The 24,742-nt window shown below is 38.1% G+C and overlaps 1 protein-coding gene across 9 annotated transcripts in view; it reads left to right on the plus strand.

Annotated features, from left to right (window-relative positions):
- Positions 1–24,742, plus strand: part of LOC111923950 (uncharacterized) — a 111,127-nt gene that overhangs the window by 39,452 nt on the left and 46,933 nt on the right. For 8 of the 9 annotated variants that reach the window (XM_086851731.1, XM_086851736.1, XM_086851724.1 and 5 more), the window contains 2 exons: positions 19,031–19,187; positions 19,927–20,068. In XM_086851731.1, coding sequence (XP_086707857.1) covers positions 19,031–19,187; positions 19,927–20,068 — 299 coding nt within the window. The remainder of the gene's footprint in view (positions 1–19,030; positions 19,188–19,926; positions 20,069–24,742) is intronic. The other variant, XM_086851709.1, reaches the window with a different exon arrangement.

The raw sequence follows: 24,742 nt of genomic DNA on the forward strand, positions 1-24,742 counted from the left end.
TTGATCAATAAACATAAGTCATCACCTATCCTAGTTCTTTTTCAGAGAAAAAACATAGTCAGGAGTACCCAATATTGTAAAATGTCTCTACAATAAAAATGTCTTTTTATTGTAAACAAAACCATTCAATTATGTAAGAAAATAAAATAGCTTTTAGGAATCTAGAACTATGAAACTAATTGTAATAACCTCATTTGTTTTAAACTTTTTTGATACATGTGACTTGAGCACTTGTACAGGAGTTTGCATGCAAATGCTAGAAATTAACTTGAATTAAGAAAATACTGCTGTTTTGTGGTGTGGGAGAAGGATTCCTTGTCAGGAATGGGTTGGTCATGAGGTAAGTGCAGGATGCTCCCTGCTGCTGTATGTTCTTACCATCAATATTCATCCACGTTGCAATTTCCATTTCAATTCCAAACCTCAAAATTGCTGTGCTTTTGTATAATACACTGCTGGCACTAAATCATGCTACCTACTGATGTTTAGTGACCTGAATGAAATTGTTTCGATGTAATTGACTGACATCCTTTGTGTGTAGAAATAAGTCTGCTCAGCAAAGGCTAAATTATGTTTTTAAGCCATAAAAAAAGGGACTTGTCTACTTGAGATTTTGAAAAACATTGCAGGCCCATTGATTTCATCCACAAGAGGTAAAAAAAAAGTCCACAACCTTAAAAGCTGCTGCTCTAGAATTGCAGTTTACTGTTTCTCTCTGTTTTCATATTATATACTATATCTTTTCCTCTTGTGATAGGCTTCTCTGATCAACACTGTGCTGCTCTTGACTGGACATACAGCCTTAGCTCTCTTTTGGAAGTAGGTTAGGTACGGTTGCCAAAAGGAAATGCAGCATACAGCAATGGGAACGTGCAAAGTGGGTGGGTAAGGGTTGTGTGGTGAGTTGTTACAAGTCCCTGCTGCATGGAAGGCTTACTGCTTAGAGGTGCAACAGTACAGTATTTTAACCTTGTTTGGAAATGTTTGTTAGGTTAGGTTTAAATGTGCTCTGTGCTGTGTGTCTTCCTACTTTGCACCTGTACTCTCAGTGTCAGTGAAATGTGTTAGAGTTATCACATAATGTTTTGCCTTCATGAAAAAATAAATCGGCTGTCTGTTTTCTCAGCTTTAGGAGGGGACATGTATACTTTGGTCTGAGGGAAAAACACCAGAGTAAGGGGAGATGGTGAAGTTATGCCATGATTTTTATTGGCTTACTTGGGAACTAGCTAATAGTTCTATCTAAAATCTGCCCTTTGATAATTGTGTGAGCTCCTGCAGAAAACCTCAAAGTCAGTTCCTACTTGTTTTGCGCTCGGATTTTCATCATTGAGGAGAAGCTACAAACTGTTCTCAGACCTGGGTGTCTGTGGGTTCATTTCCCATGTGGCTAAACATTAGCTCTCCTCACCTGACCCCTTCATCTTGTTTGCCACTTAATTTTAGCAGGAAAACTTAAACAACTTGTACTGCTTGACACAGTTCAAAGACAAAATTATGTCCTCTGCATTAACTCCCTTTCATGACAAGAGAAATACCAGTCAGGTCTCTGGCCCTTTGACTCACAAAGTTCTCTGGATGAAATCACAACCTGTATGATTTCCTTTGCCTTCACTTTCCTTGCACCTTCTGGGTTGTTTTTATGTTGCTGAAAGGTTTTGATTTGGAAAATGCCAGGTGTCAAATCTGTGCTCCTAGTTGTAGGTTCAGATTTTTTTCCTGGCTAGGGTGAGAAAATAAGGCCTTAAAGATACCAACTTTCTTTCTACCCTCTACTAGCTTTGAGGATGACCTTCAGACTCTAGAAAAATCTTAACAAAGGAATGCTGTGAAAAATTAATATCAAAACTACCATGCATATGTGTTTTAAAAATTTATATGATGTATGATGATACCTATTTATGGTTATAAACCTTTCTATTAAAAGTGTGAAGATAATTCGTCCTGGGAATACCTTTGAATACCAATGGTAACTTCATGATTCCAACCCATATTATTTTAAAGAAATGTAAGCTGCATACATACACACCAGTGTGTGCGGTGCTGGGCAGTTCAGGTGGCAAAAATGTGGTAATCATCCAACTGAGGTGTGTTAAAACAAGCACAAGCATTTTGAAGAAAGGAAAGCCTTTCTGTTGCATGAGCCTTGGCTGAGGGAAGCAGCACATATTTCATGCCCTGAAGGATGGCTCCAAAGGGAGAAATCTGGCAGGAGCTCAAAGGCCCTGAGGAGCCTCTTGAGATTCAGGTTTATAACTTCTGCTCACTAAACATGAATCTTCTGGAAAATGCTGCACATTTTGGACCTGATGTTAGCAATGTTCCGTGGAGATAGCACACCTAATCAGTGAGTTGAAAGAAAGGGTAGGTCTGTAGCCTTGTAGCTGCATGGACAGCATTCATGGAGCAGAATGGGAAGGAGACACAGCCTCACACTCTGCACCGTAAATCTTCCACTCCTCCTTTGTGATTCTCCCCACTGTCCTTGGTTTGATTGAAGAAGCCCTCTTCTCTGTAGCCAGTGGAAACACCTTATGCTAAAAGAAAGCCAGAAGAGCCGCTGGATCTGCTCTGCTCTCCAGAGCTCTGCAATAAAGTGAGACATACTGCCTGCTGCAAAGAAAATGGTCAGTGCTCTGGTTTATTGACGCGTAGAGACAGGGGCTAAAATGTTGATGTGCAGTATTTTAAAGAAAGCTGATGATCTGAAAGTCTTCTGAAAGATACTTTATGTTAGATACTAATAAACTTACAACATAAGAAAACCTATTTTCTAAATATTCCTTTTTATCCTCAGTACCATTGTTCTTCTGAGGAGTACTTACAGGTTTTTCCAGGCTTTGGCTGTTACTTTGTTCTTGGAAAGTAATCTCAGTAGCTTTTGCATGCAGTTTGTACCCATTTAAATTATCCCCTTAACTTTGAATATGTACCTTGAATCACAATATATTTGTTACAATGTAGAGTAAAATATTTGTTTTGTGTTTCCTGTCAGGTTTTTGTTTATGATTACAGCATCACAGGCATGCAAAAATCCAAACACAACCTCATCATTCAGTCAGAAAATAATCTACTGGCAAGGTGATATGTAAGGCTATGGTTAGCTGAAATGAATCTGACTTAGAATAGTTTTTCTTCTTTTTCTTCCCCACCCTAAGAATAAGAGGTGTGCCTGGGTCTCCAACTTGCTAAAGTTTTGCAGACCATGAAAACCAAGGATGCTGGGTCAGTAGGCTTCTCTTTAAATATCTCATTATACTTTAATTGCTACTAAATATTGAGGGAGTTTGGTTTGTAGATTTGTGATTGTACAGTCCCTAAATGTCTATATATTCCCATCTGCTGCCTTTTAAATGGGATTGGAAGTCTGCATTTGTACAGTTTTCTCCATTTACCAAATTGTGTCTCTTATTTGTATCTCTTCTGTGACCTTTTCAGGAGGTGATTTTTTGACTTTTTTGCATGCATAAATATAGTTTACATTCTCCAGGCCTATTTATACATTGTTTTCTACAGCATTTCTACTGCTGTGCAATTATTGGCACTTTTTATTTTCCACCATTTAGAGACTATGTGAAAGAAAAAAGGTATAGATTTCCCTCGTTCCATCTTTCCTTGCCAGCTCCTACATAAATTGTTTTGTGTTGTGATTTTCCTAGACTTATTAATGTTTATTGATTTAAACCTATGATTCCTGTACCACTTGTTTTGTTTGATTGCTTTACTGCTACTTCATTGTGATTAAAGCTAAAAGTACCACCCTTGTACTGCTGAGTGAAATAGGCTTGTCTTCACAATTCTCTATTCCTGTCAATTGCAAGCACACACATCACTAAGAAATACACATGTCCCAGGGAAAGCAGGACATGCTCCTTCTTTACTGAATATAGGTTTCTAGAAAAATTTAGATTGACACTGTGTTATTTATTACTCAGGTGAAACCTTCATTTCTGTGAATGTGCATGGGTCCAGTGACCTCTTCTGTACAGGTGTTAACGGCTACATTTGATGTGCATGGCACCAGAATGCTCAAATTGCTTTCACCTATTTTCCCCCTTATTTTTAAGTTCCTTCTCTTTCTGCCTATCCCTCAAAGTAAAAGGATCATCCTTCCCTGGTAGGTCTTTAGCTGTCTTTTTTTTTGTGATTTGTGTCACCTAGACAGAGCAGTGGGTGAACATCCTGAAGTGTGGTCAATTAGGACATGGCAAAGTTCAGCTTGCCATAGCCAACAGAAAAAGTTGTTCAAAGCCATTTTTTCCCCCTAGCTCTCAGGTATGTTTTTGGTCTCTTGTACATCAAACCAAGCTGTAAGCATGATAGATTTTGTATGTTTTGTCATGTGCATCCAGCTTGTGGATGGGGACTTTAAAAAGGGACTTTATTGCTCACTTTCCTGCTGAAAGCTGCCTACAGATGGCAGGGAAACATGTCAGATGTGCAGCTTTCCCTTATTAGAAACCTGTATTTTTTCTTATTTTGGACCTTTTGCTTGTCTAGTACAAAAGCTGAGTCATAGAGACCCACTTTTGCAGTTAGTTTCTCGTCACATACCTGTAAAAATGCAAATGCTTGCTTTCACCCATAAGTTGTTCTGCTACCTTGGTTCATCAGCTTCCACATATAAGGTATTGGCAAGAAATGCACTGTAGGTTTTTCTTTTTCTGACCTATTTTCGTTTACTCTATAACTTGGATGCTATTGGAAAATATAGAACAATTACTCTCCTAAGAAAAAATGTCTTGGAATTGAGCTTACACAGAGAGGGTATAGCAGAACAGTGGAGAACCTAAAAATACATTATTGTGGGAAGCATTAAAGAGAAGTGAATAATTTATTTGAATGATCTTGAGGAAAGAATTTTTATGAAAATTAACTAAATCAAACAAAGTCCCTTTATCCCTCTTTGTAAATCGTTTTGTATGGTGGCAAGATCCTTTCCTTGTTCAAGATGACCTGTTTCTACTCAAATGGAAGTGAATGAGAAGACAGAGGAAAAAAAACCAAACTGATTATAGGCAAAAAGATTTCCAAAATGCCAGGGAAATGAGGATCACTTCAAGGCAATAATGAATGAAGATAGTTTTCTGTCTTCTAACCTTCTGCAGTTTAATCTATACCTGCATTCAGTGAAAAAAAGTAATCCTCGTAAAATGAGATACTGTGTGGTAAGAGTCATAAAAAAATATGATTTATAGGAAATAACAACCTTCTGAGTTATTACTTAACTTCTTTCCTTCCCCAAAAGCTGGGATTAAAAAGTAGGTCAACAAGCCTATTTAAATAGCTTATTCCACAGTGTGGTTTAAATTAGTGCTAGTGACAAGTGTATGAAGTGCTGTGCATTTTATTTTTATGGCATATTGGTTAAATTTAGAATTGTTCAAAGTGGCTGTTATACACAAGCCTCTAGGCAAATCCTCAGATCTTTCAGTCAGTGGGCTTTGTTCTTGCTTTTAAACCCATATAACGTGTTGTCACTGTGTTTGTAAACCAGGTGTTTTATCTGAACGTGCAGTTTGTGTAATGAGCATTAATGTTAGTCCAGTGTTAGAGCCTCTAGCACTAAGGAGCTACAATTTCAGCTCAAAGGGTGATGCTTTTGTATTCTCTGGGCACGTGATTCCTGTTCCTAGTTTTGTTCACAAGTCCTTCCAGAAGAGTGATTTTAATCTAGAGACAAGCTGAAACCGTTAAGTCTCACTGAACAGATCTGCCCTTGTAATGTTATTTAGTATTGATAGGTCAGGCAGCTTCCATCAGACAGATGGCCCGAGATGAAAGAGTGATTGTAGGCAAGGAAATGGCTTTTGCAGGAGCTCTGTTCTTGTTTCAAAAAGCCATTCTTTGGCTTGCAATCTCCCTCTCTGCTGCTTGAGAGCTGCCAGAAACAATTCTGGCCCTGAATTTCAGACGTACCTAGCGCCAAGGTGAGGAGAGAGGTTTCCAGCCCAGATAGAATTTTTTGTCTTTCTCCTGCTTTTGTTGCTTTGCAGCACAGGGTTCTCATCTGTGCCCTGACTGGGAAGATACCAGCACAGATGAGTGAATAATGAGGAAATCTACTCACTAGTGTTGTGACAATTGCTAAATGGAGTTTTGCTTAGATCATGTTTGTACTTATTTTATCAGCTATGGAGCTTTTTCTGAAAAGCTGTGGGAGTGAAGTGTTTGCTCAAAAGAATACTTGCAGGGACCTATTTCTGGACTGGATTCATGATTAATTTAATCAAAACCCATTTTTTTTTTCTCACTGTAAAAGTAGCTGATTAATGATTACGTCATAAGTGAGGAAACAGAAACAGGGAATAAATCAGTGTTAAATTCGAGCTTGTTCCCTTTCAGAGCTCTACATAATTCAGCTGCAGCAGCATGTCTTCAGCAGCTTTTTTTGTATCCTGCTCTCCCAGTAATGATACCCTTGTCAATCTCCTCCTGCCCTGCTCTTGTATGCCATTCTGTTTTAAGTGGGTTCTCATTCTGCTTTCATTGTGAGGTATATGAGCACCGTGCAAGTTTACGGTACATGAGGTGACTAGCATCTGTCCTATCTGCCTCATCCCTTCCCTGCCTGAAACACTAGAGACTCAGTAGGAGTGCTTTGTTTTGGTAAGATTGCTATCTGTTTATGGGAGGCAAGATAGACAGAAAAGGAGTGATTTGCATTTGGAGTGAGAATTGAGGCCATTTTTTAATAGTTCTTTGCCCCTATAGGAATTTGTCTCAGAGCCTTGTCTGACTGCTGGCAAAGCCCTGTGTTTTAAACCTCTAGTAGCTGATTGTTACACTTTTGTACTTGCATGCTCCAACTTTTTTGTCAAGTCTCTGTCCTCACTTTACTCCTGATTGTCCCATAATTGTCTCCTAATTGCAATGGGACTGAAGATCCTGAGAGAACAGGGTACCAAAAGAACTGCTGATGCAATGAAGTACTTTTCCACCCTTGCTGCTTTTCTTTCCTTTTATAATTTTGCAGTTGATGGAGAGACTTGTTGTGCTCTGAAAGTTGACACACTGACCAAGAGAAGGGAAATTAATAAGGCAAATTACTGCATATTTTCAAAGTAATTTATCAAGCGTTATTAACTATTTCATACTGAGCACTGTCCAGTCAAGGCAAAATACTTAAACCATAATAAACTTTGCTTGGCAATGACTTAAGTCGTGGGTAAGCTTTAGCTAACAGTCCACCTCCATTTGGGAAAGCACTTAAAGCACATATTTATGTTCCCTTGACTGCAGTGAATTGAAGAAAATGATTAATCAGGATGGATTTCCTGCATTGGACTTGTGTTGCAGAGATATATTAATAGGAGCTGTCACATAATACTTCTCTTTGCTCCTTACATGAAGAGTGAGAGGAGTTAGGTACAATACAGTGGGGTTACATCATGTCACAACTACTTACTAGCATAGAAAGTAATTTGAACATATATTTTGTGGGGTGAATTGATCTGGCAAAGCCTCATAAATTTCTGTAAGAAACTTAAAGAAGTACCTCTCTAAGGGCTATCCTTAAGTTATGATGCCATATTCAAATTCAGAGAACCCTTTAAGAGGTAGTTAAATTTTGAGTGCTTGAAAGGCTTAACAGCAGAAGGAATAAGCCTTTATTTGAAAAACTATTGATTCTAATTAAATTTGATGAATCTGAAAGATATTTCAGGAATACTTCCTATTTAGCATTGCAAGAGGAAATCTAAAGATGCTCTGAGAAGTTACTGCTACAACAATATTGACAAATCATTCTGTCTCAGCACTAATAGACTACTTATTCATGAGCTGAAGATGAATATCCTGTTTTCCTGTGCAAGGAAGCAGCAAGCAGACAGGTGAGAACGTGCAGAAATAATAGATTCCACAACATGGTGTGAAGGTTGACAAAAAACTCATACCTTCCCAGCACAGCAATGACCACATTGTCCTGACTGAAATTATGAAACTCCAACAGGAAGCTGAGTCAAAATTTTAACATATTGTTATAAATGAAAATTCAAAAGTGATTATACTTTATAGCAGTGGTAAAGCGGTATGAAGTAAATTTGCTTCAAACATAGCCCTATAGATTGTAGTTCAAATAGAGATTTTGGACAAATAATAAGACTTGATTGCAGTGTAATAAGCTTATTAATGAATTGCTGTCTCTCCCATAAATTCAGATACACTTTTGTTTATCTGATGTAATAGGACTGATGTATCACCAGGTACCATTCAGATCCACCACAGATATTTGCCATTTAAAACTTATTAGTCTTTCTATAGTAAATGAAAACATGTTCCACAGGTTAGGGAGATTTAATTTCCTATCTCTAAAAGCTTATTTACCTAAGATACACCCTAAAACCTGTTTCAATTTGAAGAACTAAAAATCTTGTGACTGGTATTAACTGAATTTGTGGGAGGTCCCATTTGTGACTAAAGGTTTCCTTGGGAAAAAAGGTCTAAATTAGGCAGCTGTTATTTTTTACAAGCTGGTTGGGTTTTTTTAGAAGTACCACAACAACCATATTTAATCGCTGTTTAACTGATGATTTTGCTTCCTTTTAATTATGTAATTTTCTGAGTTGCACAACCAAATTCCATGATGATCCCATTTGAGAGTTGTTCTTGAGAGACAATCATTAACACTTGTTCAGCTGTGTCTCGTTTCTCTAGGCACTTTTTCGTAATCTGGACACAATTTCTTGATGTTTATTTATGTGAATATAATTAATCTAGAAAACCAAATTAAGTAATGCTCAGTTCTCTGTGAACAGACTGAGTGAGCAAGGCTCAGGTAATTAAGTTTATTGGCGATGGGGCTACCATACATGATCCATATAGCTTTGAAATATTTGGATCTCTAAATTGATCTGTTGCTGTTCATTTTGCCTCTACTAGGTCAAAGCTTGCTTTTTGTCTCTCACAGTGCTCTCATGGTAAAAGGAAACAAATGCATTCATGCTTTAATAAACGATGAAGTTTTTTTCTTTTGCCATCATTATTAGTCTTTCAACAGAAGCGAGGCAAGCTGGGCCAGACAAATAATGTTTATTGCTACTTCTGCTGTACTGACGTGGCTCTAGGTAAAACACACTTTGGTTTTGTTTCAGCTGCTCTTGACATATGCTCCCTATCTTAATCTGCAGCCCTGGAAAGAGTCCAAATCTCATGGAGCTTGATTCTGGGGTAGAGGTTGCTAACAGGATAATGAGCTAACTTCTCTTGATATTTTTTTTTTTTTGTTTAATTGACTCCTCTTACTCCATTTTGATAGTAGGTAGATACAGCAAAATGATGCTGTGTAGTACCTGTCTTGGAAATCCAAGCAGCTCAGATTTTTCCTCATGCAGCAATTTCAGTTCGATATGCACAGATGTGGTTACTTTAAGATACATCCCACATGATACCTTCTCGTGTTCTGTGACTCTTGAAAAAGTACCGCTAAAACTTACAATTTTCATCTGGACAAATGGATTCTCTCACAGAATTGGCATGACATTAAATTTTGCACAAGGATTGTCCTTTTGTACTAAAACAGAGGGATAAAAAGAAGTACCCACAATTTTTGAAGCAGAGCATAATAATTAATTTCTTGGTGGCTCTCTTGAGAATCTAGGTATGATTCAGTCAATCTGAAAAATCTGGAAGATGATTCCCAAAGTCTTATTCCTAAATGTATTTTTAAATCCTGGCATTTTCCCCTAGCATTGGCTAAAACTGCCTGTTGTAAGCAGTCATCTGTGTTTTTGTGGTGATTTGGCAACTAACTGTTTATTGCCAATGCTTCCATCTCTGAGAACTAAGGTCAGTGCAGATGATGGACTCAATGCTCTTGATCCTCTGTAAAATCATGAGTCTTTTTTCTAGTGTAGCTAAGGCTGTGTCCCCCTAGAGATACAGGACTGAGCTTAGTCTAACTTATCTCAAATGGCTTCACTGTCCTAAATGGAGCTGCCTAAGCATGAGGGTAAAGTTACACCCAAATTCCCACAAGAAACTGGCTTAAGTTTGACCCAAGCCACTGACAATGTTCTGCAAGCAGCAAATTTCTTATCAATTCCCTGACTCATTATGGTTTCCTTTATTTTTATTTATTTATTTAAAGTGGAAATTGCTCTTTCTCTTGGAAATATCATTGCCGTAAAAAAAGTGTTACAAACTGACTTGATAATGAATTCTGGGAGGTTCAGCTATTGGTAAAAATCTGTAAATTAAAAGGATTGCAGCATTTCAAAATTCCTTTGTCAGACACTGTCTTTATTTTAAATTACATATTTTTTATTTTCCTAGATTATTACTGTCTGTACAAGAGTGATGGATAACAGAGAATGCAGTTCCCGTTAACTTAAGCTGTTACCCATAAATCCTCCAGAGATTTCTAATTAACATGAATGTTTACTAGTTTGGACTCATTATGAGAGTCTGCTCATGGTGCTCTGTATTTCTACCAGTGCAGTCCAGAGGTCCATAAATCTTCATTGCTCTGGGATTCCCAGTATGTCCCATTACCATGAAAAAGTGACATCTGATGCAAGAAGTGTAAATACTGTATAGAAGTTCAATAAAGTGTTTCATTCTTCACTGCTGAATTACGGTTTTATGGCCCATAAATAAAGCCAAACAAGGAAAACTAAAATATGAGGAATGGTTGTATATCACACATGTTATCTGGAATGAAATTGTTTCTGCTGTGGTGACAAATGTCTCACCTTCAATTTGCATTCATGTCTTGTGTTATGCCACTCTAAGGGCAGATGGTTGATGTTATAAATGGCCTCAAAGAGTAAAATGATAGATTCTGGTATCATCTAGCTTTTCATGGGACCAGTATTAGAGGGGCTTTAGAGACTAAGGGATAAAGTTTATCAGCCTGGTAAAGTTTGAGTAAAACCAATATTTTCTAGGGGACAAGTTTATATAGTTAAAAAAAAAAAAAATCAAGATTTTTGGACACAGTGCAACCCTTTCTCCCCAGAAAAACAGTATACACATTCTGAAATGATCTGCTTTGTTCAGCAGCAGCCCATGATGGGTTTTGTTGTAGTGGTACATGAATTCTCATAATTCAATTACTACAATAATTGCTTAGCAAAAGATGTGATGACAGAAGTGAAAAGAATTTCGTAGATCATCAAATCCAAGCTGCTTTGCTGAGCATGTTGGCATATCAACCTATTTATAAATGCACCAGCTCCACCAAAATTGGTTCAGATATCTTCTCTTACATACACGGGCAGAACATTCTGGATATGCATCTGTCTTATGGAGAGTCCACTCTGTGCTTATTTATAGTCTGGTTATATATATTGACTCTTGAGTCTGTACTGCATTCAACAGCTGTTTTCTCCCTCCACTGTTCTCAACACAGAGAATTCATATACAGCTATCCAAAGACTGCTGGCATTTCTCTCTTTCTTTTGGATTTTGTGCTTTTTATGTAAAATGACATTCATTCCTCTGGTCATCTTAGCCCTTCTCTGACCTCTAGTAGTCCAAATGCATCATAAAGCATGTAGCTGGAATTCGTAAGCTTAATTCTAAATAAGGTCTTACAGAGGTAATAATTGGTCCTTTGACCTCTACCATGTGTGCTGCCATAGCATTGCACTTGTCTTTATGTCTATATTTATGGTTCATGGTCACTGAAATCTGTGTTATCAGGCATTTCTGGCTACTGAACTCTGGGATTAACTCTGTGATCCACATCCCTTGCTAGAAAGTTTTGTTATGTGCCAAGACTTTGATGAGACCTAAAGCTGCCTTTCCTTTCCTAGCTGAAAGGAGGGCAAGCCCTAGTGGATAGGCAGGAGGAGATGCAGTGCACTTTGGTCATGTTCTTGGCTGTCACAGGCTGTAGGCTGCAGTGTCTGGAATGCCTACGCTTATTTTGTGAATTATTTTATCAATTATATTGAATTTATCTCACGTTCTCCATGTTTTTAATGTTGCCCTATTGTGTTATCAGTATAATTTCTAATGTTCACAACAGTACCAAGGTAACAATGTTACCAAGCAGCTTGGTAAGATTGAGATAGGTGGTTCCATCTTCATGAATCAGAAGTACAGGTGAAACCCTGAGTGGGGTAGTTCCCTATTATTGCTGGCTTGATATGAAATAATTTTAAATCTACCTCAGTCAGTGTGGGTTTTTTTTTTCTCTTTGTGTTTCTGGGCTCAGTTGGATTGATAGGAGATAGTACAGGTGGGATTTTTTGGAGCTGTCTGTTTACATCTGGAACAGAGATTTAGAATTAAGATTACTTCATTTGAAGAAGCTGGCTTCTTCCTTGGGCATAATATCTTCTGTGTAACTGTGGAAAGAGCTGCTCCAAATATCCAGTGTGTTAGTGGTCTTGGTTAACAGGAGATACCCTAAGTCTCACAGCTGTCTCTTCACTAAATTTACAGGTTAAATCAAGAGACAGTGCACTTGGCTTACACCAAAGATTGAGGTCAAGGCATATGTGCTCCGTTCTCGTTCCTGCCACAGATCTGCAGGATAAGTGTGAGTCAGATTCTGCCCTTTAGTTCCTTTGTCTATAAAACTTACGTACACATAATCAATTTAACACTCCCTGACAACTTACAATTTGAGTTCAGCCATGGCCTCTGCCTCAGGGGTTTCAAACTAAGTGACATATTCAGGTGTATTTGGCAATGCTGCAAAAATGTGGTAATTATTATAGTAAGTCAGTGAAAGATAAAAGAAATCAAATATATTCTGTATGTTCCTTCAAGTTCAGCAACTGAGAGTCAGTGAAAATGGGTTTTTTAAGGTTATTTGCAGAAAGCCTTATCTTGTGGCAGACACACTGGCTGTACCTGAGCTGAAAGACTAACCAGGCATCTGGGGTTTAGGAATCAGGAGGGTTGGGAGCAGGTCCATATTCCATTTTTATTGAGCATCTTATTCCTTTCTTCTTTCAAGAGTTTTTCAGCTTCCCTCTAGGACCAGGAGCACTAATGTGCTGCCTTCTCCTCATTGCTCACTGCCAGGAGGGTAACGAGGCCTGACTTGGAAATGCTGTGTGAGTGGCAAGCAGCTGAGCAGTCTGACTCAGGGTATCGCTGCATTACAGCACTGTAAATCTGGCAAACCTAATTACGCTCAGAGGGATAATGACAACTCCATATGGGATGGAAAATTGTTTGCATGTAGGTTTTGCTTCTTAACTCTTCTGGTCTTCCTGTAGTTAGTAGGCAGGCAGCAGCCTCCAAAGCTAACAGCAATGCTACTGCTTGTCCAGCTGGCACAGAAGATTCAACTTCACTCGAGCCAGCTGGCTATCTCTGCCTCTTGTCACCTAAGAGACTGAAATATGTCAGCCTTGAGATATGACCAGACTCCTGGAACTCACAGCTCTTTCAGGGAAAGAAACAGCATTATTAGTATAGGCTTTCCTTCAGAAATATACAAAATATTAAATACAGATATGTATGTATTTATATGCTTTATCCATCTCTGTTCATGCACAGATATTAAAACTAAAATGCATACTGAGGGAACTTCAAGCTTACACACAGAAATACAGAAAAAGAACCAGGAAATGAAGAAACAAGCTACTCTGTTTTCATTTTGATGTGACTGCCTTACTTACACTACCCTGTGTATGTGGTGGCCTTAATTATTGGTTGGATTGTTTAAATATGCAGCCAATATTGTTCCATGCTCAGAGTCATTGATACTAGGAGGATCGCAGTATTTTCATTTCCTGTGTTTTAGGATCTAATTTATTACTCTTCAAAACGGGACTAGTAGTTTTCACAGTTATTTTCCTTTCCCTAGTAAATACAAATAAATGGAGAAAGATAAAAATGGCTTTTTTAATATCATTGTTTTATAAGGAGCCCTGCTAGGCTTTGGAAGTCATATCTGGAACAATGAATTGAATGGGACATTACATTTACTGATGCTGCTGTTTGGCTGAATTGCAATTTTGCAGAGGCAGCAATGTATCAGACTGAACCATGAATCTTTCCCAAGAGAATGTAGGATTTAGAGATGACTGAAAGTGATAAAAACACAGAGAATTCCATCCATTTGAGTGTGATGCTAGGGCAATATTGATAATATCTCATTAAGGTACAGATGCTTCTTTTAATGTAAATTTCTCCAGCCAATCCTGACTAGCTGCTTTTTAATAGCATGAAAATTAAAAGGGCTTATTTTGCATCTCCCCTTTTGGCTGCTCAAAACTTAAGAAATGCTCAAATGCAACAATTTTAAAATTATCCTAGCTTGCAGAAATGAAATTAAAAGCGCTTTAAAAAGTTCTAATTGTGGATTCTTGTCTTGTATCTCATGAAGAGCAGATGTGGCAGAAAGCTCTATCTGTAGTCTGAGATGCCTACAATGCAGAAGTTTATTAAAAGCAGCAAAAGAAAACTTTCACCTCACAGAAGTAACAGATGCTGTTTATCCACTGAATGCCTACTCTTGGTGGCACTGAGTGACTTAGCTTATATTGGCTAAACCAAAAAGCCTGCATTCAAATAAACCTGAAAATAAGGCTAAATATTTAAAATTAAATTAAAAAAATTCGACTTTCTTCCAGGGTAATGAATGAGGAATGTGGCAATAAAAACACTGGATTGCACTTACTGAAAATTAACATAAATGAAGGAGGGATTTAGAGTAATTAAAAGAGAAGGGCTACAGATATTAGGTTATTATAGTCTGAACTAGTGAACTGCTACCTTTCTTGCTCCATCAGTTTTATTAGAGCAATGTCTACAGTGTTGCCTAATGGCTATTACTAGGTAACTACTCATGGCCATTGATCAAAGGAGGGGGGCTCTCAAAAAGGGTCTCAAAGGTTATCAGAGGCTCAAGGCTGCTCATCACACATTGCTCAGTGCTCTCGCCTCTTCTGAACATTTGTTATCTGCTCTGTCATTTGGGATCTGGCATCCATGGCTTGGAGTTCTTGGGAATTATACAACATCCCTTTTTATGGATGGCATCCAAACATGAGGCATCTTACTTAGCATCAAAGATCTAGTGTTATGAATAATATATGTTCAGGAGGCTGAAAATCAAGCAAAATAGATCACATGTAATTCCAAGAAAATGTCTCAAAAGCCATCGTATAAGACTCTTTTATAAGATGAATTTGGAAACTCTTGCCTACTTGGCCAAACCTATTTGTAGTAAATAAATAATGAAATGGCCTACTTAAGGTCTTTGCATCTTCTGCAAGTTTTAAATGCTTTCACTGGAGGCAATGCTTAAAGTTGCTTAGCCCAAATTAGTTGCAGTAGTTTTTCAGCCACAGTATCCTTCAAAGGCATCTGCAAAGACACATCCAGGAATGCATCCAACCATACCAAGCACTGGAGGTCTTTGATTCCAAGTAAGATGTCTCATGTTTGGATGCCAACCATAAGAAGGGATGCTGTGCAATTCCTAAGTCCTAAGAATTCCAAACCATGGATTGTATTGTGAAAGTTCTCTTTAAACCTTGTAAGTGAAATATGTCGTTGGAGGCGTAGTAATCCTCATCCCCTGAGGATTACTGGCAAACACCTTGTACTTATGGGGGTACCACACAATTTAGACAGCACAGTCAGGACATCTCTTTCATTCTAATTTGTCTTTGTATATTGTTTATAACATCCCCCCAAATAGCTTCTTGGTGTGCAATTCTTCATGCTTGTTCTACTCTCAGAAGTGAGGTTTTTTTTAAAGGATTTCAAAGAAGACCATTTTAGCTCCAGGTGTGCTGGCCGTGAAAAGGGATTGTTTTGACACACTTTTATGCTCTGGTTGCTCCAGAAGCATTTAAATCTGTGATGGGTAAGTCTTGGCCTCTCAGATAGGGTGTTACAAGCACTCAAAAACAACATTAAAAGGACATGAAGATGTAAAGTTAAGCGCCTGCCAAAAAAAATAGACGATGATAGAATGAACATTGATAGTGAATCTTTAATTCAGTCCTGCTCTGTGTATAGGTTATGACAATTTTGAATGGATAGGTCCTATTTTTTTCATGTATTATCTTTTTCTCTCTTGGTATTGTCTTTCCTTACTGGGTCTCTTATCACATTTGTCTTTCCAGATATAGTTTTCTCACCCAGTCATTCCTTGCTTTATCCTTCCAGACTTCTCATCCCTAACATTTCCTTGCACCACTTTCTTACTTCACCTTCACTACTGAATATCTGTCTGCTTTTTTTTTCACTCTGCTGTTGGCCAAGAAACATGAAGCTATAGGGAATGCCAATGACAAAATCCACATCATATTTTATATCTACTTATCTTAAGGTGCAGAGAACTGACTTCTGTATGAGAATATGTTTGGAAGTAAACTTTTGGAGGAGGGGCTAAGAGAAACCCTTCCAGACTGTTACCAAAGTCAAATGTCTCCCATAAGTTTGTCTTGCAGTTCCTTTTGTGATGCTGTGTGGTTTGGGATTTCCAGTGGGGTTTAGCTTCTTTATTTCAATTAAAGATGTGCTGAGTTTTTAAAGACTCTGTTAATAGGTGAAGTTAAGATGTTAGAAAGGTCTTTTGGAGGATGCTATCTAGAAAAAAAATTGGAGACAAAAAATATAGTTGGTATTCCTCACATATTTGTATTTCACCAAATACATGTGAACATGCTAAATCTGCTTGCAGATCCTCTGTGAAACTAAATATTCCTTTCACTCTTACTTGCCTTGTGTTCTCCATCCTTTCCTTCTATCTTTTAAATAAACTGACTCTTCTGTGGTCTCTTAAATTAGTTTATGCCTTTGGGAAATGTTGCTGTGTTTATGTGGCATCAACTGGAACAACTTTAAATTAAATTATTTTAACTTTAATTTAATTTGAAAACTTCCAGAGCTTTCTCACTGATACTGCAAAAATCTGACTTACGTTCCTAATTTTCTACACTGTGAGTAGATCTGGCTAATTTTTTCCCCAGCTGTTTAATTTGCAAAGGGGGCTGTCATTCTGTGTTAAATAAAACTGGAAAAGATGGGAGCCCAAGGAAGATCTGTGTAATGATGAAAGTTTGTTCCAGTTCAAAGCTGCTGTTGATATTGGGTGTGATCCAAAAACTCTTGATGCCAGATGCAGTGCTTCCATTGATGTAATCAAATTTCAAATCAGGGCTGGTGTGTTCAGCCCACTATTCCTTTAGCTACTGCTCTGGGAGGATGAGCTGTGCCAACAGCATTTAGAAAAACACCATTCCTAGTTGCCCTCTGCCTTAGTACTGTATGCAATAGGTACCCACTCCCAGCTGTATAAGTCACTCTGTTTCTCCCCCCAGGCATGTAATGTGAGATATTTTTTTTTTCTTTTTCAGTCTAGCCTTGCTTTTCATTCGTTTTCCTCAAGCCAGATGTGCATGGTTTTATATAATCTACAGGTGTTGTAGATCAGATCTGGGTGACTCTCGCTGCTCCTAAATTGGAGGTTCTGGCTCATTCAGCCAGGAACTGATTTCTGGATGGTCTCTTTGGACTCATTACCTGAGCCTGGACATGCTTGGTGGTCTCATCATTGGCGCTTTCTGTACTTCTACACAAAAAAAGAAAAAATATAAAAGGGAACGTGTTGAAAATCCAGGCAGTTGTATGAAAGATAATAGATTAATCAGGCTTTATAGTGAAACTGCTCTGGTATTATTGCATGTTAGAGACTCAAGGACCAAATCATGGTCTTGGCAAGCCCCACCAGAGAGTGGCTGGCCCTGGGGCTGAGAGAAGTTCCTGGGGGAGAGTCTGGAATTGCAAGTCTTCTGTTTGACTCCACTTGTCAGGGAAATGTGCCTCATTGGACAGTCTCACAGCTGAATTGATTTCTCAGTTGCCTTATGATTCATATTGCCCTTTGGTGTTGCTGATCATACTGTTTTCTTTTTTGCTTCATCTGCCTGTTTTTTCCTGGCTTTATCTGTCTCTGTACTGCTAAAAGTTCCCATTTTCTCTTCCAATTTACCTTTAGAGGGAGCAGTATGGAGACCCCTGTCAGATAATCTGTCTGCTGGTTAAAAAATGCTGCTGCCCTTAGCTAGTCAATGTCTTATATCAGCTTGGTGGGCAAAGACACAAGAATACTTCTCTTGCTGTCAGAAAAGAGCAAGTATTTCACTCTTTCCAATATGAAAGTTTTTCCTCTATGATTTTTAACAATTGTTGGTAACAGCTAAGCAGTTACAGTAAAATTTTGTTTTATGGACTGTGTACTATTTTGGGTGTTGTGCTGGTGGGTGAAGAATTTTGATATAAGGCACTTTTCTATTCTGAATCCCTTCTCCCACATACAAAAGGAGAATAAAAATGCTGGCTGGCTATCCGATATGCTTTGAAATCCACTGCTGAAAAATGTTACTTTGAAATTGGACATTATGATCTATAATTATAATCAAACCCATATGAGCATTATGTGTGAGAAGGCAGCCTGATAGCATATATGGTTGAGAGTGTAAAAAAACCCAGGAAATTCCTCCTACTTCTGTAGACAAGTAACAGTGGAGGCATTTTTAAGCACAGATATTAGCTGTTCATTGTGGTAGTAAGAGAACCTGGGGAGGTGTGTTGCTACTTGTTAAAATTCCTTCCTGCATTTAATTTCTCTGCCATGATTTTGCATTAGCATAATCCTTTGACCTAAATATGAAAATATCAGCAAAAGAATGAAAACTGAAATCAGGTTTCAGAGTTGACTGTCTTGCTGTACTTTGTGAATGGCATTAGTTGGTGGAGGTAGGGGGGACAGTAGGAATTATTCCCCCCAAAAATCAAATCTAGAATTGTACATTGGAACCAAACTTATTTTATGAAGCTACAACTTTTTGTTTGATGTATGCAATTTTTACTTGTATTGAAGAATTCTCTCCCGGACTGTGAGAACCTTGGAAGTACTTCTGGGCATTAAGTTACTTCAGGAAATCTTATCTAAACCATCAGCTTCTTACTGGCTTACAAAAGTGAAAAAGGTTTTGTTATCTTGAACAAATGCACATTGTTATTATTGATTTTAAAAGTATTTTTAGCTTGTGAACATGCCCAAAGCATAAAGTGTCAAATGTGAATCTTTGTTATTTTATGATTTCAGGTACCAGCATGCAATTCTGTAGATGAACAAGGTTTCAGATCTACCTCCAAAACTCCTGGTGCTCCTTTTGCTATTGTCACTTCCCTTGCTGATCTTGCCTGGACACCTCAAGACAGTCCAAGGACAAGATGCTGTCTAAGAGACCTGCATTATAAAGGCAGGTTCATCAAAATGAATCTCTTCTCCCTTACTAGATTTTTATTTTAGCATTAATTGGTTGCAATCCCTGGCATCAGTGCAGTAAATTTAAACCCCCTCAAATCTTTTGACATCATTTAATACTTGTTACAAAGAATACCCCATATGATTTTTTTTTTTCTTAAGGAAATGAAGGAATGTCTTTATTGTAACTGTAATGGCTCTAGCTCCTTTATTAAAGGAGAAATAAGGTTGCAAATTGCACAATTCATCAATCTGGAAATGCTTGTTCAACCTAGCTCTGTTCTCCTATTTGTCTGCATCATGATACTGGCTTATAGCATTTCACTGTCCTTGTACAAAAGCTCAGAACAAACCCTTGTTTGTACAAGTGAAGTAGATTACACTCAGTATAAATCAAGATTGTAAATTGAAGCTGAGACTATTTCTTTTTTCTGAACTACAATCCTTTCTCGTTACTGAGAATAATATTAATAATAATAACAATAATAGAGTGACTACAAGGTAAAACTGGCTTCTTTGACATTTGAAAGAGTTGTGACGATACTGTGTTACATACTTCTAATACACCTGAGGAAGTGTAAATTTCCCTCAAGGGGGATCAAGACTGCTGTAGTAACACAGCACAACCAGACTTGTTAAACACCTCTTTTAAATTCATTTTTTTTATTAGTATACTTGAGATGTTAATGGCAGAAAGCTATTTCCTCTATTAATTCACCTACTCTTTTGTGCAGGTCGCCCATCTGCACACAGCTGGAGCAGCAGTGAGAGACCAGCCCTGCAGTACACTTACTCAGAGTGGAAGGTCATCCTGGGCACAACTGTGTTTTCTGGCAAGGTGTTTGGAAACTCCTTTGAGGTACCTGTAATCAGGAGGTATGTGTCACAGCTGTAGTTCCTCTCTGTGTGCAGCAGCTCATTTCCTCTTTTGGCAGGGTCAGAGCAATCCCATCACTGGTTGATGGGCACATTCATCAGCCTTTTGTCTTAAATTTACCAGTTCCTGGGAGACTTTGCATGAGCTACCTTATTGCAACCTCACTTACTCTTTCTGAGGGTTTTCAGGTGGTGGTCTCTCCATCCACATGCGTAAGTAAGTCCCTTGTCCCCCTCCAGGGAGGCTGGTGCAGAGGGGTTTTGTGGCAGGAGCAGCGCTGCTGCTGAGCCATCAGCTGTTACCGAAGGAGACAGAATGTGGGTGGGAGAAAGGAAGAAATGACCCTGTTGTGTAGGTGGGGAACTGGGCTACAGCATTTTGCTGATTTGCCTCGCCCCTGGCAGGAAGCCAGCAGCAAGGCTGTGAACTGAGTCCAGGATGTCTGTGTCCTCCTGGCTCAGCCTTTCACTGTCAAGAACAACTGTCTCTGAGGTTTTCAGCTCCTGTTGCTCTTCTTGCTGTGCTGCAAGATATGCAGTTACAGCATTCTTGCTTAGCTGGATATACTGGCATTCTGAATATGGACTCCAATGCTTGAGAAAAACCTCAAAATATTTGAGACTGGGTTTCTAGGGCTTGGTTAACACACTTACTGGGACTCAGCCTGAGGTGTTTGTTCCTCTATATGAACTAGAGGCATTTCTTCTAGTCTTTGTTCCACAGATTGTGAATAGAAAAGGAGCAGCCCAAAGTAGAGATGTGTCAGGTGTCTGAGGAGAACTGCTGCCTAGAAGAGTCCATTTTCCCTGTGACTCTTCTACTCAACATATCTAAACTATTTAGAAGACAAGAAAAAAAAAATGTCTAAACACTTGTAAGAAATTATATCCAAAAGGAAGACTGAAAGGGATTAGGAGAAATTATTATTGAGGCTGTGATTCACTATAATGTGTTTTACAGGAGTCACTTTGCTTTATCAGTCCTTATCTTTCCACTGTTCCCCAGCCCAAGTGCTGAGAAGAACAGCTGACAAACCAACCCTTGTTTTTATTTCACTCTGTATATTGTTAATATCTCTTTAGACAGCACTGAAAATTGTACTTCAGTGTTGTCATGGTGTCAGGATTAGACTCTGATGAGCATCTGAGTTATGACCTGGATCAGCATTGTACCTTCATGTTAACCTTTTCCCCAGCTCTTTTGTTTCAGTCTCTGAAGGTTCATCAGCTTTTTTAGATGAAAGACTGTGTGGAAATTTCTTTTATCTTTAGGTAAATTCCATTCACTGGAATTCACTGAATCTAAAGCCCAGAAATTCCTTTAAATGCCAGTAACTTCAGTGATTTGTAGTTATTCTCCGCTGAATTGTCTTGTTTAAATATGACAGTAATTAACTAAGGTTTTGGTTGACCAAAGACCATTGAAATACACTTTGGGTTAGATCAGAATATTTTAAAAGGATAGACAGAACTGTTTCTTCAACTGTCTTTATGCTGATTAAAATAATTTAATTTGAAGTTGCTAGTCTTAAAAATATTCTTGAGACTCTCACACTCTTTTCCTGATAGACTTAGGAGTGATTATAATAATAAAAAAAAATAATCTTGTTGTTTTGGACCATACCTACGTGGAGGACATTATTCAGAACAAGAATGGATTAGATAATTAAGCTCCATGTAATTAACTGAATGAGAATCTCTCCTTGAAATACAAGGGTGGCATGACCTTTATGTTTGGTAAGTAAATGACCTATTGCTGACACTCATGGGAGGCAAATAATAAAAATGATACAGGTATCTTAGCCTGAAACAAAATTTCACATTTTGTCACTGTTCAAATTTAGTCTTACTGGTTTTGAATATGCCACTTGACGCAAATAATTCCTCTTTTTATACATGAAAACCCACTAGACTTTCTGGGAATTTAAGGAAGGGAAAATGACACCAGAACTTGGCTGGCCACAATGGATTCAGTAATGTTTTGGTTGTCAGATGAAACATGTTGGAAAACTTATGCAGATGTATTTTGGGTTAGGAAAATTGGTGTCCTCACCTAAAAGGAAAAAAGAAATCCTTCAGTCTTTGTTTTTGGAGCTTAAAATTGAGAACAAATTCCAGTCTATACTGAAAGATTTAGAAAATTTATGTCAGTTTAGAAAAAAAAGAAAATTATAACTACAGGAGAACACTGCAGTTATTTTTTTCATGTGTAATTCAATTGGGATTCATTGTTCAGGAAAGTCATATGATCAATAAAGTCTTGTTCTGTTTAATTATTATAGAACAACTTCAAAAATGTCTGAGCCAATTTCCCCACACTGCCTCAAACTTGGAATAGATAGAAAAAGAGTCAAGTTGATTTAATGCATAGCTATGGATGCTCATCCAGTGAGAAATGTGGAGAAGTTCTGTCAAAACCCTTGACCATGCAAAACAGGTAAGTATTAGACTACTTTGAAAAGCTGAGATTATTTTTAATGCTGGGACTAGATTTGCCTAAAGGTGCAATCAGTAAGAGACAAACGCCTTACCTCCTTAATCATGTATGTGTTGAAATGGATTACTGGCTGAAATTCAGGTCTGTGGAAGTCTGTGGAAGGCTGTTTTTGTACTGGGGCCCTGAGGGCACTGATAGACCTCAGTGACCAGCCTTACCTGGAACTTCCAGTATTAGTGTATGGCAGGGGAGAACTGGTCTCTAGCACAGCTGCAGGGATGCCCTTCCTGCCCGGAGATTCCCTTTTTGCAGAGCTCAACCCGTGTACTGGCAGCTTGGCTTGAGCTTGGACCTGTCTTATTGCCATGGCACTGCCCTCAGCTGGGCCTGGATCCACAGTTCAGGGTGGTGGACTCTGCCCACCTGGCCTTACAATTAATCATATTCTGTGGACTTGTCTTTCAGTCCATTGGCTTCACAGAGATGTTTGAATTAGATCTGATTCCCAGCCATTAAACAATCACTGCTAGGTGAGCAGGAGCACATGAACAGTGAAAACAGAATTTCTCATTTTTCTCTAGGATTTCACTTTTTTTTTTTTTTTTCACCTAATTTTCTCTCCTGAGTTTTGCTTGTGTCAAAGACTTTCTTGCAGGCCTCTTCTATTATAGATCTTCATTGCCCATATTCTAAAGACCAGATATGATCTCTTCATCTGTCTTGTGTGACTATTACTGGCTGCTGCAGCAAATCATCACAGCTTTAGATGGATATCTCTGTAATCTCTCCATGGGCTGGCCAGCAGAATCCCACTGCTCCAGTACACTGATCCTTCACATTCATCATGTGAATATTCAAGTGCTCAGATTTTTCTAATGGAAGTGCCCTGGAGAGAAGATAATGAGCTTCAAGCAAAGCAAACATTAATCTTTGGTTTTGAGGTACTTGCTGAAAACATTTAAAGTTGTGTATCTCTCTGATTTTAAAATTTCCAAGTTGAACTTGGAAAGTATTTGTCTATTTACATTAGTTGGAGAACATGGTCAATGAAGTAGTATAGTAAAGTACTTGTGTGAGGGAAATTCCAGTGGAAGTTAATTGCAGGTAATTAAGGAATAGACAAAGTATACAATAATGGATCTTAATGCCACAAAGTTAGTGAGAATTTTGTCATTGATTTCACAATGGACCAGACTTCATATAACACATATTTGACTTTACAGAGAGAAAAGTCAGTCTTTTACTGCTTAAGCCAGTTTCGTGTTACTAACCATTTGCTGAAATTGTTTTAGCAATTAAGAATGTATGAAAAAATAAATACCAGCCAGATATTGTGAGAATGTGATAATTGTCAGATTTGGCTTTGATCAATTCTACTTCTCCCATAACGGCTGGCAATACCAGTTAGTATCACTAGCTCTCTGTGGCTGAAAAAGTCAACCTGATTGATGTGACACAGTTCAGTCCAGAGAAAGATCTGCAGTCAAACACTAATCACAAAGTTAGTTATACAATGAGTCAGGGCACTGTGAAAATACTAAGCTTGCTTTTTGTGAGTGCAAGAAGTATATGCAAAATGTGCCTTCTCCTTAGGGAAGAAGCTGTAGATTTTGTAATGATGCTTTTCATTGTAAATGTTTGTTTCCAATCAATATATATATTAGAAATAGCAAAAATTCTATAAAGTTTTAAGGTTTAATTATTTCAAATCAATAGGGATGTAAAAATAAGCATAGCCCATTAATATTCTTTGGTTTTATTACACAAGAGAATTTTTTCTGATTTTTTCGTGGATTTGGAGTTTTTATGGTTGTGTTGTTTTTTTTTTTTTTTGTGAAATTAAGACCTTCAAATTTGTCTGAGTGTGAATCTGTGAGAATTTGATAAAGAGGGGAGATGTTACATGGCCCAAGGTGCAAATGGACTTCTCACTCTTCTTGAGTTGTCATACTTCATTTTACTCTTATTTAACAAAGCCTCTGGATTTTAAACTGTGGTTCATATCCAAGCTTGGGGTTCAGAACTTTGAATTATTATTCAGAACATAGAATTATTGGCAGTTGTATTTAAAAGTTTTGAAATTTGTAAGGCAAATTTCTGCAGATCTGAGGAGAGAGTGACCACAGGTAGACACAAGGCTGAAGAGGAAATGAAACCCATGAAAAGAGTGCGAAGAGTAGTGGATGTAAGCAGTGGTGGAGATGTGAGAGGAATGGGCTCTGAAAAGGCTGAGGTAA

This window comes from Cyanistes caeruleus, chromosome 1 (genome assembly GCF_971803275.1).
Source record: "Cyanistes caeruleus chromosome 1, bCyaCae1.hap1.1, whole genome shotgun sequence".
Lineage (NCBI taxonomy): Eukaryota > Metazoa > Chordata > Aves > Passeriformes > Paridae > Cyanistes > Cyanistes caeruleus.